This window comes from Suricata suricatta, chromosome 1 (assembly GCF_006229205.1).
Source record: "Suricata suricatta isolate VVHF042 chromosome 1, meerkat_22Aug2017_6uvM2_HiC, whole genome shotgun sequence".
Lineage (NCBI taxonomy): Eukaryota > Metazoa > Chordata > Mammalia > Carnivora > Herpestidae > Suricata > Suricata suricatta.
Window position 1 is genome coordinate 114,650,482 of NC_043700.1, and position 19,398 is coordinate 114,669,879.

The 19,398-nt window shown below is 38.2% G+C and overlaps 1 protein-coding gene across 1 annotated transcript in view; it reads left to right on the forward strand.

Annotated features, from left to right (window-relative positions):
* The window catches only part of EMCN (endomucin), a 103,534-nt gene that overhangs the window by 71,477 nt on the left and 12,659 nt on the right, over positions 1–19,398 (forward strand). The window contains exons 7-11 of the mRNA XM_029921462.1: positions 10,368–10,460; positions 10,915–10,968; positions 12,646–12,741; positions 16,885–16,909; positions 18,075–18,136. Coding sequence (XP_029777322.1) covers positions 10,368–10,460; positions 10,915–10,968; positions 12,646–12,741; positions 16,885–16,909; positions 18,075–18,136 — 330 coding nt within the window. The remainder of the gene's footprint in view (positions 1–10,367; positions 10,461–10,914; positions 10,969–12,645; positions 12,742–16,884; positions 16,910–18,074; positions 18,137–19,398) is intronic.

Genomic DNA, 19,398 nt, shown 5'->3' on the forward strand with positions numbered 1-19,398 from the left:
TGTGAGTGATGCATGCAGCCTGTCCTTAAGGGTTACCGAGGAAGACTAGTCACTATGGTAAATAACTGTAATAACTCTAATAGCCATATAGGTCTACAGTGATATGTCATAGAGAAACTTCAAACTTTCTAACCATATGTTAAGATTGAAGAGGGAGAAACATTTTCCTCCTTTAGCTGTGGTTGTGTTATATATCAGATTTAGGAAAGCAGTTTAAGAAAGATGAAAAAAAGGTTCATGAAAGAAATGACTGCTAGCTTCCAGATTATTCTGCCTACACATTTTTCTAGCTCTGAGTTCAGAGCTAATGAGGAGGCGCAAAGAAAAAGTGATGCAGAGCTATCTATTTCCTAGAGATAGATGCAGGAATTATGTGGCCATCACAACAATTTTAATCAATGATAGAATTCATTTTTCTTTAGCCTTATCATTTTCCCACAGACAAGCAGAACTAATAATGTGTCCTTGAAAATGAAACTCTTGATTTCTTTGATAAGAGATCTTAGATTTGAAAAAAAAAAAATGGACCAATATGCCTCAGTGTATGGGGAAAGAAATAAACCAGTTGCCTTCAATTTTCTGGAAAATACAACTATATTACTCAGGGTTCTCCAGAGAAACTATATATATATATATATCTATGTATAAAGATTTATTGTATGGAATTGGCTCGTGCATTTTGAAAGCTGAGAAGTCCCAAGATCTGCAGTCAGCAAACTGGAAGCCTAGAGACCCAAGAGACTGGATTGTGTAGTTTCAATCCAAGGCCTGAGAACCAAGAGAGCCAATGGTTAAATTCCAGACTGAAAGCTAGCAGTCTCAAAACCTGAAAAGAGCCAATATTTTAGTCTTGAGTCCAAATTCAGGGAAAGACCAATGTCCTACCTCGAAGCAGTGAGGCAGGAAGAATTTGTTCTTTACTCCTTCCTTTTTTTCTAATGCTTTTATTTATTTTTTGTGAGAGAGAGCAGAAACAGGGGAAAGGAAGAGAGAGGAGGACAGAGGATTCAAAGCAGGCTCCAAGTTGAGAGGCAGAGAGCAGCAAGCCCTGTGTGAAGCTCAAACTCAGGTCATCACATGATGACCTGAGCTGAAGTAGGACGCTCAACTGACTGAGCCATTCAGGCGGCCCACTCTTTATTTCTTGCTGAGAGTCAGCCTATTTATTCTATTCAGGATTTCAACTGATTGGATGAGAGCCATCCATATTGGAGAGCAATCTGCTTTATTCAGTCTACTAATTCACATGCTAATATCTTCAAAAATACACTCACAGACACTTCTGGACTAGTGTTTGTCCAAATATTGGGGAACTCCATGGCCAAGTCAACATAAAATTAATCATTGCAACAACATTCCCATGGTAGACAGCACAACTTGGAAAGATCTCATTGTACCCATCTTTACTTTTTAACTGTGCTTCACAACTTCAGTTGCATTATAGGCATTAGTTTTGATGGAAAATTAGAAGCCAGAGCAGACATTACAAGTCTCACCAAACTTGAGCACTGGCCCTTGGCAATAAGGATGTCCCATCCTGGCATATTCAATGTGCTCAGCACCCTATGTAATGCTTGTGAATTGGTTGTTGACCTCTAGGAATTCATATAATGTAAGCATCAATCATTCTATACAGAAGGTTTCTTATCTGAGTATTCCAACTCTGAAAGACAGAATCTTGACACTATTGTTCAGTTAGAATCCACTTGAGCTAGAGGAATACCTATAGCAAACCTAGAGGTTTATTGTTGTTCTTTTTAACTTGGAAGCTTTATAATGTTCAAAAGACTGGTTGAGAATAAAAGAACTCACTAATGGGGTGTGTCAATAGTTATGTGGTAGGGTCTTCCATAAACTTTCACGTAGGAAATTGTATATATCTGGGTATAGCTAAGTGGTTTCTCCTCTAATTCAGAGATCTGCTGAGTCTCCAAGAAGGGCTTGTGCCCCTCTAATGTACACACCAGGGCAACCAGAACTCAGTCTCAACTGATTAGCTACCCAGCGTTTGCTTTAAAAACCAATACGTTTCAATGTTACTACTAATGGTGTGTGCCTTATAAACTCTACAATGTGCTTTATTTAACATATTAAGAATAATTCTCTCTCCTTGTGTATATCTGCATTGTCTGGTTTGGCCCATTGAAGGAAGGAGATGTTTAATTGGTCCTAATGAGAAGTTTGTCTTTCTTGGAGTCTAAATTGAAATAGACTATATTTTATATAACAAAAAGAGGAGACGTGAACTTGTAACTCATTCCTGCTGAAATGCGGTCACAGACAGCATAGTAGTATTTGACAGCACAGACTCTGCATTCAAATCCCGACTCTGCCATCTACTCTCTCTGGGATCTTGGGCAAATTACTTAACCTCTCTGGGCTTCAGTTTCCACTTTGTAAAATGCAAATATTTACAAAACAATAATTGAATGAGTTGTAAAACACATAGTATCCCAAAAGAATTTGAAAATAAAATCCCGCTCAATATTTTAATGCCTGTATTTTGAAACGCTTGCCCTCACATTCTCAGAAAGCATAGCACTGACATAGTTACACATTGTAAAGCTTCTTAGTGTTGAGTCATATTATCCAAATTGTGAATTTAAGGTAAGATGATGATGTATCTGTGCTGGGGGAAGGGTAAGAACATTCTAAGCCTTTCAGAATGCTGAGGAAAAATGTCACTGACCTCATCGATCACGGTGCCATTAACAAATAAGATGAACTAAACTCACTTAAAATCTGTGGTATAATGAGAAGGGAAAAGAAAGTTTTGAGTCCTACTTGGTTTCTTATGCCTTAGGTCTACTTACTGTCAGGTGTGTTGCCTTGTGTCTCAGAGCTACGGATTCTCTCATGTAGAAAGCATAAGATTAAAAATGTTTCAAATAAGGCTAAGTAGCACAGTGCCTCATTCATTCTTTGTATATTATATACAACTTTATGGAAATTAATAACCATTCATATTCAAATCACAAAAAAAGTTCAACCTCTTTCTTCAAGATGTAATTCCATGAAGTTACATGAGGTAAATAAATCTCCATTCACAGTTCTTACTGGGTTAGAAGATTCTGTTACCTCAGGTTAGTCACACTGATGGCCCAAAGCAAAGTGGAAGAAATTTGAGATAAAACTTTTATTTGCATTGCATTGCTTTAAGAGTACACCAAGGTTTGGGTGCTTGGATGGCTTGGATGAGCACTGTGGGACTTTGGCTCAGGTCACGATCTCTTGGGTCATGAGTTCAAGCCCTGCATCGGGCTCACTGCTGTCAGTGCAGAGCCCATTTTGGATCCTCTTTCCCCCTCTCTCTCTGCCCCACCCCTGCTGGTGCTCTCTCTCTCTCTCTCTCTCAAAAAACAAACAAACAAACAAACAAACAAACAAACAGGAGTGCCTGGGTGGCTCAGTAGGTTAAGTGTCCGACTTCACCTCAGGTCATGATCTCACAGTCTGTGAGTTTGAGCCCTGCATTGGGCTCTATGCTGACAGCTCAGAGCCTGGAGCCTGCTTCAGATTCTGTGTCTTCCTCTCTCTTTGCCCCTCCGCTACTCACACTCTGTCTCTGTCTCTGTCTCTCTCTCTCATAAATAAATAAATAAAAATTTAAAAACATTAAAAACAAGCAAAAGAAACATTAAAAAGAAAAAAGAAAGAGTACACCAAGCTTGGAAAGATAAGATCTGATGAGAGCAGAAAACTTCCCCTTTGATAGTTTGCCCATTAGGTAGACAGAGCATGCCACTATAGACAAAAATGCATTCTAGCTATGACAAAATCTGCATTGAAACAAACTTTGACAACAATCCAAAATCCTAAAGCTAGAAGAGACTTCAGTGATCATATCAGCATATTCCCTCCCAAAACAGAATGGTACCAGCCACACTCGCAGCGTTTATTGTCTGTACCACTTATATGACACTTACTTAGAGAATAAACTTTTTTTTTCTGATAATGAAAGCTTAGCGTAGACTGTACTTTCTCTCCCTGAGTGCCAGGATCCTCAGGGTCAATCTCTTATTTTGATCCCTGATATATTGTTTTTTCTTCATCTTTATTTCTTGTTTCACACCTATCAACTCTGGGCTGGGCTTCTCACCTCCTCTATTAGAATGTAAGCTCCTTAAATGCAACAACTGCCTCTTGTACTCCATAGTATTTCCTTCAATATCTCCTGTTAGACTCAGAGTAGCTATTTTTTTCTCATTGAAGAACAAAGAAAATATTTTAAAAAATCATTTTAAATATGTACAAGTCCAAACATTAAGATACAAAAGATATGCTCATTCGCTCATTTCATCTTTAACAGTAGTCATTTCTGCCAAAACATGTGTTTATCCAGAAAGCAGAGACTTATGGATGTACTTCTAGACATTGTTCTAACATTTGAGAAACACTAGTGAGCAAAATATTATCCTTGCCCTCGAGGGTCTTAGTTAGAAGGTGGTAAATGTTATAAAAAAAGAGAAAAGGCACAGCAGTGTAGGAAGGAGGGACCGGGAGTGCCAGAGAGGGGAAGAAAGGTAGGCACTAGTGTGCAGGACTGACAAAGGTGGTCAAGGCAAGCTTTCCTGAAATAAGGGAACCAATGTGTAGAGAAAGAGGATCGAGGCAGAGCTAGAACTTGAGGAGAGGCCCGGTGTGTTTAAGAATCTGTACTAAATTAGGGAGGTATGGGGGCAGGAGATTTGCCAGGCAGATTGCCTAAGATTTGGAGGATTATTGCAAGGACTTTGGCTTTTTCCATAAGAGTAATGGGGAAACATTGGGGTTTTGAGCAAAGTAGTGACATGATATGACTCATATTTTATAAATATAAATCTGAGAGCTAAGAAAAGACTGTCAGATGAAGCAAAAACACTTTGGCAGTTTTCCAGGAGAGAAATGATACTAACTTGGACCAGCGTAGTCACAGGGTGGGTCTCATGAAGTCTCTAAATTCTGCATATATTTTGGAGGGGAAACCAATACATATATTCCTGGTGATCCTGCATGTGCGATAGGTTATAAAAGATGAGGCAAAAATAGCTGTGAGACCCTTGGCCTGAACCACCAGAAGGAATAATTGCCAGATGGGAAGGCTAAAGATAAAGCAGAAGTTCAAGTCTGGACATGTGGAATTTAAGATGTTTATTATTTGCTGAGTGAGCATGCGGCTTTATGAATCTGGAGTTTAAGAATGAGGTCTGGAAATATAAATTAGGGGATCATTGGCGTTGATATTATATTTAAGCCTTGAAATTGAATTGGATCATCAAAGAAATTAGCGCAGTTAGAGATAAGGACTAAAGACTAAGCCCTGGGACCCTGCAAGATTGTGAGTCAGAGAAAAAAGGAACCAGCCAAAGAGACCAAGAAGACCAGCCCATAAGATCCACTCTACTGGAAGTCCCACGAAACAAAGGTGTTAAGGAGGAAGGATTTATTGTGCTAAATGCTGAAAAGTTATTTTTTAATTTATAATAGTTTATTGTCAAGTTGGTTTCCATATAACACCCAGTGCCTCTCCCCACATGTGTCCCCCTCCATGACCATCATCCCCTTCCCATCTCCCCCTCCATCCCCAGTCCTTGGTTCATTTTCAGTACTCAATAGTCTCTCATGATTTTTGTCCCTCACTCTCCCCAACTCTCTTTCCCTCTTCCCCTCCCCATGGTCCTCTGTTAGGTTTCTCCTGTTAGACCTATGAGTACAAACATACGGTATCTGTCCTTCTCTGCCTGACTTATTTCGCTTAGCATGACACCCTCAAGGTCCATCCACTTTGCTACAAATGGCCAGATTTCATTCTTTCTCATTGCCATGTAGTACTCCATTGTGTATATGTACCACATCTTCTTGATCCACTCATCAGGTGATGGACATTTAGGCTCTTTCCATGTTTTGGCTATTGTTGACATTGCTGCTATGAACATTGGGGTACATGTGCTCCGATGCATCAGCACTTCTGTATCTCTCGGGTAAATCCCTAGCAATGCTATTGCTGGGTCATAAGGGAGTTCTATCGATAGTTTTTTGAGGAACCTCCACACTGTTTTCCAGAGTGGCTGCACCAGTTTACATTCCTACCAACAGTAATTTTTTTTTTAAATGAGGCATGAATCTACCAGATTGCAATGAAACAAGTGTCCCAATTATTTATAAATAATGGGTAACAATCGTTCAATTCAATTAAGTTTAACCCCTTGGGTACTTGTTTAAGTGTAAAAAAGAAAGAGTTTAGAAAGAGGTAAATAGAAATGTTTAGAAAGTGTTTAGAAAAGGGCACCTGAGTGGCTCAGTCAGTTATGCATCTGACTCTTGGTTTCAGCTTAGGTCATGATCTTTTGTCTTCATGGGTTCAAGCTCTGCATTGGGCTCTGTGCTGGTGGTGTAGAGCCTGCTTTGGATTCTCTTTCCCTCTCTCTCTCTCTCTCTCTCTCTCTCTCTCTCTCTCTCTCTTTCTCTGCCCCTCCCTAACTTGCACTGTCTCTGTCTCTCTCAGAATAAATAAACTTCAAAAAAGTTTTTTAAAGTTTACAAAGTTTAGAAAGTATTTAGAAAGTTTTCAGAAAGAAGTAAAAAGAAGTGTTTAGAAAGAAATGTAAAAAAGAAAGTTTTTAGAAAGAAGTATAGGCAACATACAAGAAATAGAAATACAATATATAGCTGTATTCTTTCACATATAGAACATTTTATCCTCTACTGCCACTCACACTTTTCTCCCATGAATATCTATGTACCATATATACCCTCCTCTAAAAAGGCCATCAAGGACTCTTCCAGCCCCATTCTCTCCTCAGAGGAGTTTATGACTCCCAGGAACAGGCCTGCTAGGATCAGTCACTGCCTAGGAGCAGCCTGGGAGAGGCATGGCGTCAAGACCACAGCAACAAATTTCAGAAAGCAGGTGGGGAATCTTGGTCAATCACACTTCCTATAGTTAGAGTTTTCCGAGCCTCATTCTTACAGCCACCATAAGTACCCTGAGAGCTCAGTAAAGTCTTCTGTCTTTAAAATGCCCAATGATTTATCAGGTAGCTGCTTTACAGAAAGGGCCAAATATATGCTGCAGTCAGATGCCAGTGGGGCAAATTTATATACACATTATTATAACAGACGTGGTTCTAAGGCCTCTACCTCAAACAGCTTGCTCCAAGTATTGGCCTGAAGCTTGCAAACTGAGTTTAAATTATGACAGAACATATCTGCAATTAAGTAATCATTACAATCACCGAAAGTCAGGGTCCAACAGTAAATCTGTGTCATCTAAGATCATTATATACTCCAGTTACTCCAGTTTCTGGCTAGAGAAAAGAAGCATCGAAAAACATGGAGGTAGCAAGAAAGTCTATTGCATATATTTTTACACTAAGAATTTTTGAGAAAATTAGACAACTTGACTTTGGTTGAAAGGTACAACTCTTTAGAGGCCTAATCACAATATTTAAAAAATAGTTTTATAAAATAACAATACAATAATATAGCATAACTTTATATTATATTATGATATTATAATAAGAGTATATATAATATAAATATATTAGTGTCACATATTCTTCTAAGCAATTCAAATTTAATTTTATTCATTTAACTTTTACGACACTACAATATAGAACTATTATAATCACCATTTGTACATGTGGAAACTCAAGCACAAAGAGGTTAAGTGACCTGGGGCAACAGTGTGGTCAGTCAGTTGAGTGTCTAATTCTTGATTTCAGCTCAGGTCATGATCCTGGGGTCATGGGATCAAGCCCCCACCTCAGGCTCCATGCTGAAAGCATGTACCCTGCTTGAGATTGTCTCTCTCTCTCTCTCTCTCTCTCTCTCTCTCTCTGACCCTCCCCGGGTTGCACTCTTGCTCTCTCTCTCAAAATAAATAAATAAACTCTAAAAAGAAAAAAAGAGGTTAAGTGATTTGCCCAGCATTTCTCAGGGAACCAGTTCTATAGCCAGATTTGAACCCATGTGCTCTGGCCCCAGAATCATGCTCTTAAATACCCCACTATACTTCTCCTGCACCTCCTCTGCCACTGCTGTGTTAACCGTAATGTAGCATCATAGAGTCTCAACAAAACCCCCAGAGATTCTCAGCTCTGAATACACCATGGATATTTCTATCTTAGTCACAGAAAGAACTCGGTTAGGCCCACAATTTTTGAGTTAAACCAAGAATAATAATTTCATCAATATGAACATTCTAATAGACAGGCTTTCTCAAACTGTGAGTTAATTTCCATAAGTGGGTCATGACAAATATTGGAAAAATTAAATAAAAGACAAGAGAAAACAAAATACCAGAAGACATTGCACAATTATTCGAGGTAAAGCGTGCGTGTGCGTGTGTGTGTGTGTGTGTGTGTGTGTGTGTGTGTGTGTAGATGTAGTGGATTTAGAAATGATTTATTAACTAGAGGTTGCAGATAAAAGAAAAACAAAAATTTTAAAGTCTTTATCCAAGGAGCCAATAAATTCTTCTTTCAAGAAGGGTTAATTCTATCACCAACTCTGTAGATCATTAGCATTAATGGTTGGCACTGGACTGTCAACGTGTTTTAAGTAGGAAAGTTTGTAGTTTTATGTAAATCACATAGGTTATATTCAGACTTTTAGCCATTTAGCTTGTCTGTGAGAAGGTAGTAAGATAGGGGTGCCTGGGTGTCCTTATCAGTTAAGCATCTGACTTGATTTTGGCTCATGTCATGCTCTCATAATTCATGAGACTGAGCCCCATGTTGGGCTCTGTGCTGACAGTGCAAAGCCTGCTTGGGATATTTTCTCTCTCTCTCTCTCTCTCTCTCTCTCTCTCTCTCCCCCCTCTGCTTCTCAGCACTTCTACTTGCTCTCTCTCTCTCGCTCTCTCTCTCTCTCTCTCTCTCTCTCTCTTTAAAGAAAGAAGGTAATAAGATAAGATACGGAGTCTTGAAAATTAATCCTTAGGATATCACAGGTGGATTAATGCCATTGGTAACTTAATCAGCCATCTTCCTCTCTACCAACACAATAAAAAAAAGCAACATTCTCACTAAAACACTTGACACTGGAAAAAAAAAAACGACTAAAAGTACCAAGGTTTCAGCTAGTTCCCAGTCTTTTCATTTAATACTTCTTTTTCTGCCTGTTTTAGTGCACTAGCCTGACATTTTTCTTTGTTCTTATGGGCATATATCTAGCTCCCTCCCACAGATCCCTTGCATGGTAAGAACGGTACAGACTCTAAACATCATTCTTCCCCCACAGATGTCAAAAATGCATAAGCATGCAGTGCGCGCTGGGCTGTGGGTGGCAAAGAGGGAAAGATCCAAGGAAGTCATAGGCGATATCAATTTCTTTGATGCTATTGGCATCAAATACTCCTGAGGGGGCCATAATTGTAAGCCATGCCTCTTGGTGCAGCCAAGCAGTCAACTACATTCCACTGCCCGCCCACTGCCGGTAGGGCTCAGGTGGAGGATGATGGCGGTTATGGCCTTCTCACAGCCGCAACTTAAAATTTAGCGGTGAGACAAGCCAAACCGGTGTGAGGAAAAGGAATCCCTTCAAACAACATTCTTTGAAAAATAATTCTTTTTCAAAGTCATTCTAAACACAAACTGTGTTTTATCCCAAATTCACAAGAATAGAGGCTTCAAGCTTACAGAGCACTTGTTTATATTTCCTTGCAACTTATTGAGATCAGAAGATTTTGAATAATGCAACTTTATTTATAATTTTTGTTTCAGTCCTTCTGATTGAAGGTTGCAGATGTTGATTTAAGCAAACAAATTAATGAGAATAATAACTTAAAATTAACATTTTTTGGAAGAAAAGAGCACAGATGGTGGTGGAAATGCAATCAAGCAGCAGTTATTCTAGAGAAGGCACAAAAATGTAAACAACTACTGAGTTTTAAGGTGAAAATGAAGGAATTTTCCTTGACATTTTCCCCAGTCAATCCTTCTAACCAAAGTCTCAACTGCAATCTTTTCTTCAACCACCAAGAAACATGATAAAATCTGAAGTCCTACGCGTGTATGTCTATTTTAAGTACAGTGGAAAAAAACGCCATCCTCCAATGTTGTAATACCTGAAATGTGAGTACTGTTCTTGAATAGACTTGTGCAGGTGATAAAGGCCTGCTGCTTAGGATAAGAGACTTTCTGGAGCTTTCTTGGCCAGTTTTTGAAGATGTGTTGCTGACGCCCAGGTTTTGTGATTCAAAATGTAATCATCTTTACAGGAAGAATAGATGAACTTATGACTCAGTGTACAGTTGTATGTATCCTATTATTCAACAACAAACAGTTTTTACAGGTCTTCAGAAACACAAACTGTTAAAATCTACAAAGAAATTCAGTAAGAAGAAGTAATACCCTCGTCTTACTGGATTTGTGATTTCCCTACAGGTAACACTCCACATCCAGAGACACCACCTTCTAATGCCAGTACGTTACCCTCAATTTCAGCAACAATTCCAGGAAACATCTCCCAGTTTCAAGGTATGACTTCGGTGTACGTGAGTGGAAACATGTTTACTTGATCCTTTCTGACCTAGAAACACTACAAGCTTTTTTGTTTGTTTGTTTATTGAGGTCTAATCTAAATACAAATCAACACTGCATGAACCCAAGGAAACACTGAAAGTGATAAAGTGATAAACTTTGAAAGTGATTTATCTATTACCTTGATTGTGGTGATAGTTTCACAAGTATATACATTTGTCCAAACTCATCAAGTTGTATACATTAACCCCCTACCAAACTTGATGTACAAAACAGAGCCCTTTCAGAATGAGAGAGGTTTTGGGTTTGTTTTTTTTTTCCACTTGAAGCATCATACTTATAGATCACAGAGCCTTGCTTAAATGGGAGGAAAGGAAGGGTGGGGAAGGACTGGGAAGAATTGGCATACATTAACCAAAAGTGATTTATTTTTTCTTTCTTAAAATAATAGGTACTGAGGATGCAAAAAATGCAAGTTCTTCTTCAGCCAACCCCTCTTATTCCAGTGAGTAATGAACATATCTTCAGTCCTGGCAATAAATACACAGAACGTTTGAATGTGACTGGTAAAGGAGAGGATTCAATTATAGACAGCTTTTTATCAACTTCACTGAACCCGCAATCCCATTATAATCCTACCTAACTGCTTGATAATTTCCTACTGTTGAGTCTGGGGGGTTTTGTTTGTTTGTTTTTCATTTTTTAATATATTTATTTTTGAAAGAGTGAGACAGCATGAGAGGAAGGGCAGAGAGAGAAGGAGACACAGAATCCCAAGCAGGCGCCAGGCTCCCTGCTACCAGCATAGAGTCTGGCATGGGGCTCAAACCCACGAACCATGAGCTCCTGACCTGAGCTGAAGTGAGACGCTCAACTGACTGAGCCACCAAGGCTCGCCCCTTCAGTCTGGTTTTAAACAGCACACCTTTGGGATTTTTTCCTTACTTTAGTGCTCAGCAATTACCACTGAGGGTCAAGGTGATTTGATGAGACTAGTCTCAGATAAGCCAAAGTGCACAAGTGGAGACGTCTATAAAAATGAATTGTTTACCTTCAGAGAACTCTACCTTAATGTTAAAAATGGCCTTTAAAGAAATGCCTCATTTTAGCAAAAACATAGATGTCATATAAGATATGTGTATTCTAGGACTGAATAGAAAAAAATCCATTATTTTCTCTAGAGATTAAGAATAAGGTGAATGTATATGAACCCAGATAAGAAAAGATATATAGTTTTAGGTAAAGCCATTCTATTCAATTCAATAAGTCAGGATTCCGTTTATTGATGTGTAATTCATGGCGTCTTTATTTGGGGAGGTACTAATGATCTCAGTCAAGGTCGAACATGAAACAAACATGTAACCATAAAATTGGAAGTGTAAGCCATCCTACAAATGAACTGGATAGCCATAAGGAGTACATATGCAAGCAGCTAAAAGTAACTAATTAAATAAGAACTATTACCTCTACATCTCTGATTGTACCCTTTTAACAGCTGTCTTGGGAAATGACTGTCAGAAAAAATAAGGCAGGTGCTAAAACCAAAGCAAAATAGTAAGACTCCTCCTCAAAACTCACCCTAATTACTGTCCCAACACCTCTCCCTTCAATGCGGCGCCACACCCACGTACATCTTCCTTGAACCATGTGTTCACTTCTAGAAATCGATTCTGATATCCACTTATGCTGTTGTATGCCACTTCTAGTTTTAAGATATTATTATTATGTAAAGATACTTGTGAGTATTTTAGGATGCCAACATTATGACTAGAGCAGTTCCGGGATGGGGGGTGTGGGTAGATCGATCGATAGATAGATATCCCAGTAACCTTATCATACAGCAGCAAAGAGTATAATGCATGAATGTGGGTCAGACTACAGTCCAGAGAACGTCTCCAGTCTTCCATTGCCTCACTTCTCCAGTCTCTTAGGTGAGAACCAGCTCCTTTAGGTTTGGAATTTTATTTCAAAAGGCTGCAAGACTGACATCAAGTGGTTATGTCAGAAATGACAACTAGAGCAAAACCTTTGAATCAGATCTATCTCCTTTGCCTAAAATATAATATGTCTAGTAGGGTGATGTTTAAAGAAGGAAGGATGCCATGTGTGCTTTTGCTTGGTAAACAACTTCCTGTTAAATTCAACAGCCACACTAATTGACAATGTCTTCAATACATTTTAGGTATTATTTTGCCAGTGGTTATCGCTTTGATTGTGGTGACACTTTCAGCATTTATTCTTGTGGGTTTGTATCGAATGTGCAGGAAGACCGACCCAGGTAGGCGACAGCGTTTTGTCTCATTTTGTTTTCTGAAAGGTGAATATATATTCAGTCTAAACTTGAATTTAAACCCTTGAGGGGAGAGGAAGATTACCAAAAGAACGAAAATGCCATGCTGCTTGATCACAGAAATAGAGGGAATGGGAAAGAGAAACCCATTGAATGCTGACGAATGTAAGGAGTGAGAATGTAATCAAATATGAACAGATTCTTTTTAATGAAATAACCCCAGTTTTATGAGTGGTCAGGGGATTATGGTAGTAAAGGTGGCATAAAATGACATCCTTATCTGTAGTGAAGATTTTTTCCACTTCCATGCGACAAAAACTAAAGGTAAGTATTGCTAAGGATTTAATTGAGGGGCCCAGCATCTTCAGGGGACTGTTCTGTGACTTATTCACTCCTGGGGACACAGCTTTCCTTCAGTGAAGTGTGTTCCGTGACTCATCTCAAGATTGAACATGATGGCAATTTTTAGTGGGATTTGAAGGTGTCAAATCTTTATTACCCTCCTTAATCTCTCCAAAAGAATTTAAGGTCTTTCCTCTTTCCTTTAAAATGGCACTGCTGTTCTTATCAGTAGAGAATAAACTGAGGGTTGCCGGAGGGGAGGTGGATGAACAGTGGGAGGGATGGAATAGGTGGGGGATGGGTGCGGAGGAGGGCACTGGCTGTGATGAGCCCTAGATGTTTTATGCAAGTGATGAATCACTAAGTTCTACTCCTGACATGAGAGTGAATAAATAAATAAATACATAAATAGCTCCGTTCTCTTTTTACACCCTCACTTTTTGTTTTTGTTTTTTTTTTTTTTGCTGCTTCGTCTTCTCCCTTTTCTTAAATATTTATGGTTTCCATAATTGCATATTTTTATTCCTTTTTAAGTAGTTTATTATTTTAAAATAGACTGAGATTTGCAAAGAAGTTGCAAAAACAGAATTCCCCTACACCACACGGCCTATTTCCCTTATAATTACTATCTAAGAGTGGTATGCTACACTTGTCACAATTAATCAACCAATATTGATACATTGTTATTAACTAAATCCTCTATTCAGATTTCCTAGTCTTTATTCAGTCTTTTTCCTCTCCCACACACTTGAGCTCTCTAGAACCACTGTCAGTTCCCATGGCTCAGCACCCCCTCTCTGTTGTCTTAAACAGAGACCTATCTTTCCATTCTAGATCTGAGCCCTGTTGTGTAGAGCACCGCCTTCATCCATACTGGTCCCTCTCTCAGAATGCCTTGCTCACCACTTACCTTTTATAACATACCTGACCTGCAATTTATCCATGAAGATCTAGCTCAAACAGCAATTGAGTGTATCTTTCTATAATACACCATCTCTTTAAGGAAAGTAGAGTGTTTTCCTACTTCACCTTGCACAGAATCTTATAATATTATTCATCACATTATCATATAGTCACTTCTCTATGTGCCTGCTTCCACTGCAGGTTGGGTCTTAGTCTGTTGGGGCTGTCATAACAAAACTATCACAGGTGGCGTGGCTTAAAAAACAAACATTTCTCCTCTTAGTTCTGGAGGCTGAGAAGCCCAATCAAGGCATCCTCAGATTTGATGTCTGATGAGGACACTCTCCCCACTTTATAGACAGTCACTGTCTCACTGCATCTTCATATGGCAGAGGGGACAGGAGCGCTCTCCCGGATCTCTTTTATCAAGGCACACATCCCTTCATGAGAACTTCATCTCCTGACCTAATGATCTTCCAAAGGCTCCACTTCCTAATAGCATCCCACTGGGTATTAAGACATAACAGATGAGTTTCAGGAGGACACAAACATTCAGTCCATAACATCAGGCAAGCCCTCCAAGTCACAAAGCACATATTGTTCACATTGCACTGTGTATAATACACAGCAGAGCCATGCTTGTTGCTCGTTGACTTGAATTTTTAATTTTCAGTAAAATAGAACCCTCCCTTACCTCACTTCAATTTTAAATATTTTACTAACAGAATAGTACCGAAGTCTCATATACTCTTGATTTTTGAAGATATGCAAGCCACACTCTTCTGGGTTCACCCCCATGAACACTGTGTCCCCGGGACGCTACTGGATGTGGCTCCTGAGCCCAGTCCCTGACCGTGCACCTCACAGAGAGTTTAGGGCACAAGCATGACAATGCAAGGCAAAGTTACATGAAAAACCAGTAGTGTTCATTTTAGCTCTTACTGGAAAATAAGAAAAAACCAAATAAATGCCTTTCCCTTTGGGAGTTAGTGAATAAACTTCTTAATAATGTCTGAAATATGTTTCCTTAGTCAGTTTCCAGAGGGGAAATAGCAATTTTATAAATCAGTTTAATTTCTCTACGTTTCTAAAACACTAATCCTATGTTATATGGGAAATCGACTTTCCAAGTTGAAGCCTGTGGGTGTTGAGTAGGATAGGTAAAAAAATTAATGTGCTAAATCCATTTGTAAAAATACCCTGTACTGAAAGACTGCTTTGCATAAGAAGATTTGCAACTAAGTTATTTGAAAAATTGACATTTTCTATTAAAGAAATGAATTGGATGAATTGGATCATTCAGGGGGAAAATGTATAAAATACCTATAGCTATGGAGAGTTATTCTGAAGGCACATAACACTTTATAACCAAATTTAGTAATGTACAATTAGCAAAATCTCTTTGGTTATTGTTAACTTTGCTTTCTGAACAGACTTTTACAGCACTGTTATTAAATTAGCACCATTAGACACCCACAGTTCATCTCTCTTCAAGTATGTGGGTTAGACTTCAAGTTCAGAAAATTTGTAAACACTCTCTGCTTTCTGGAAGAGAACATGAATCAGGGATGTCAGTATGAAATTAAGCTTATCTAGATAATGTTGACGGTAGTCCGAGCTTTAACCCAAGAATAGCATATCTGCAGAAGGTAGTCTGTTGCTATGCATCTATCTGATAATGAATCTGTATTACAGTAATCTAAGGGGGAAAAAAACAGGCATGGGAGAAAATATCAACTCATTTTGAAACAAGGCTATGAGCATCACAAGTGATATCATACCTAACACTTAAAATAAGAATTTTAAGATGCTGTTAAAATCCTACTAATGTTGGGAAGACAAAGTTAGATTGAATTGGTGAACAGCATATGGCGCCGTGAATTATATCCTAGGGATTAAGAGTCCCGATGGTGTATCTTAGCCAAGGTGACAGAAATAGAAGTAGCCAAAATATTAATAGAAATCAAACTCTTTATAAAACAATGACGGTCATTGTCAAGAGAATTATAGTTAAAAGGCACATCCCAATGTCAAGGGCTGCATTAGACATGAAAGGAAATCCAAGAGACTAAAGCTGAGTAGCAATGAAATAAAACCACAGCACAGTCGGGAACAAAACAAGGGGGTCCCTATGCAATTACATTAAAGGATTTGCCTAATGTGCCACAGATTAATGCAAGGCTTGACCACCAACCTATCTGCCCTAAAGGCCAAGGCTTTGTGCAGAATGAATCATTATGAATTCTCACTCGACACCCAAAATGTCTTCTACCAGACTATAATGGAGCAGCCAGGCAAAGCAAACAAAAGATTACGTAGTTAGTAGCCGCAGTGACATTTTGCAGGGCCCTTTTGAGAGGCTTGAATCAGTGGGCTCCAGAGGCGATTGGAGGCAACGTCTACACCATCGTTCACCACAAATCCAGTGACTTGTGTCTCCAGAAAGAGCAATGTATAAAGGAGAGCCAATAATCCAATTCTCTGGTATAAAAAGGTAATTCCATACTTTGAGGAACTTTTTTTTCAGAGATACTAAAATAAACTGAGACATTTTCTGGTGTCTGTGGGATGTGTGATAATGGATAGTAGTTTCACATAGCAATATGAAACTATAAGATTAAAATTAGTCCAGAACTAAATTCAGGGGAGTTGTCCCACTTAGGGCTATCCCATGAATGTGTCAGCCATACCTGAGGAATAGTAGTAACCATATCTGAGAAAAAAATCCAGTGGGGCAGCAAGGGAAATTTTTAAAAAGTTACAAAATGGCTTTATAAACATCTTTGCACAGAAAGTAGCTGGGGTCTGAGAGTGGATTTTTTGGGGGGGAGAAGAGGGTTGTAGCCAGGTTCTCACAGCTGTAATAACAATTCTGTACTCCTTTAGGTACACCAGAAAATGGAAATGACCAGTAAGTAGCCACATCATTTTTTCCAGAAGCTCTGGCCCTACCATGTCTATATCTATCTATCTATCCACCTATCTATCTATATGTAACATTAATCTTCTACTTATCGTTTTTCTTATTTATTTTTTAAAACAAATTGTGCAAACAGCACTAGAAATAGGATTTGGCTATTTGTCAGAATTGTCTATCCAACGGATAGACAATTAAAATTAAAAGGGAAGGAAGATTTGTTCTTACACTTGGATAAAGTAGTAAAATGGGAAATCCAAAGATGGAATGCAAAGGGAAACAAATGAATATAAATAACTAGAAAGAAAAATCTCATAGAAATTTTTAAGATGGAGTTTTAAGATAGCTTTCCCAGTGAAATTTTGAGTATGTTCATCACAGTTAAGGATAATCATGCCTATGCTTTGAGATAGCTCTGAGTGGCTTTATCCTAGCAGTTGATGGTTGTTGTACTTTGACTTTATTAAAACAAAAAAAAAGCAGCAGTTACCAATCCAAGCAAATGTTACAGTCAAGGTTCTGCAAAGAGACAACTTGTTTTAATGTTAAAAACAAATCTTGTAGTTCAGATTTTTGTTGTTGACCTGAATTTGTAAATTGCCTTTATGGAGTTGTGAATTTTAAAAATAATCATCCACCTTTCTTGATTAGAAATAGAGGCTCTTGAGCTGTCCAAGGAAAGTAATCTGGGTTTGAAACTGTTTGGATTCTGAGAAAGAATTAAGCGGGGGTCTTGGTTAGAAAAGACAGCTCAAATGTTATAGTGCAATAGACAGAGCCTCAGGAAATTGGTATCCCCAGATCTCAACATTAGCTCAAAAGGTTTGGAAACATTCCTGTGCCTTCCTTTTAGGCACCAGAAACCTTTGTGATACGGACCTTGTGACAAGTGTGTCATGTGACCTACTTCTGTGTTTATCTGATTATCATTGCTTAACAGTGTGATGGAGATTTATTGGCTTGATTTTAAAAGCAGAAGGTGCTATAAAAGTATGTGTCTGTCTGTATGTAAAAAGACATGTGTTTTGCTATAGAAACACATAAAAATACATGTGTGCTTTTGTGTGTTCTTCATTCTGTTTATATCATGTATGTTTTCTATCACAGACATACAGTACTAATTACTACAGTATTCACTTATGTTTTCTGTTCCAAATAGACCTCAGTCTGATAAAGAGAGTGTGAAGCTTCTCACTGTTAAAACAATTTCTCATGAGCCTGGTAAGTATCCAGATTGTTGATTAGCTGAAAATGGTTATTTCAAAAAGTTTTAAATGTTTATTTATTTTTGAGAGACAGAAAGAGACAAGGCATGAATTGAGGGAGGGAAGGGGAGAGGGAGGCACAGAATCCACAGCAGGCTTCAGGCTCTGAACTGTCAGCACAGAACTTGAGGCAGGGCTCAAACTCATGAACTATGATATAGTGACCTGAGCAGAAATCAGACACTTAACCAACCGAGCCACTCAGGCACCCCTGAAAATGGTTATTTCAAAATCTAACTTGGATTTTGTTCATGTGAAAGACAACCAAAAAGCATAATTTATATAGAAATAATTAGTAACTACCCCAAAATACAAAGTTCTCCTATAGAGGAAAGATGAGTCCTAGGAATACTACTTTTGGTAAGATTATTAGACTATTATACTTTTAGAGGTTGCTTTTTATAATGTGTATATGTGTTCTAAAGAAGGGGTGGGGACTTGAGGCATTTCCTATTCTGTAGCTGTAAGCAGAAGGAACATTAAATGTACTACACTGTCTTTTATTATTGCTGTTGTTTTATTTTTGCTAAGGGCTATCTATAGTCAACTAGAACCAGAACTTATTAGTTAAAATGTAAATCCTATTTTGTATCATTTCATATAATTGAGCTCAATGAGGAGAAAACATAATCTCCTGTTGGTAACACATTTAGATTTCTTTTTTCCAAATTCCTAGGTTTTTAAACCAGATTTGAAGTGTATATGTTTTTCAAAATATAGATTGTGATTTACATGAATTATTATAAATTAGTTATTATAAATAATTATATAATTATTATAAATTAATTATATTAATTATATATGAATCAAGAGTGATGAAAGAATTACAGACTTTTTTCTTGGTTTGGATCGACCAAATATTTAAAACATCAATATTACAAAAAAAGACATATGAATAATAGGGGCACCTGGATGGCTCAGTTGGTTGAGCATCCAACTCTTGATTTTGGCTCAGGTCATAATCCCAGGACTGTGGGACTGAGCCCTGCATCAGGCTCCATGTGGAGTTTGGGATTCTTTCTTTCTTCTGCCCCTCATTCTCTCTCTCTGTCACTCACTCATTTACTTTCTCCCCCAGAATAAAAAAAATCAATAAAATAAAAAATAATCATTCATTCAACAGAACAATCTAAGTAGATCTAATTTAAATATCAAGTTAAATGAATACACTTACAATATGCAGTTCCCCCCATTTTATCTGTACAAAATAGTCACAGA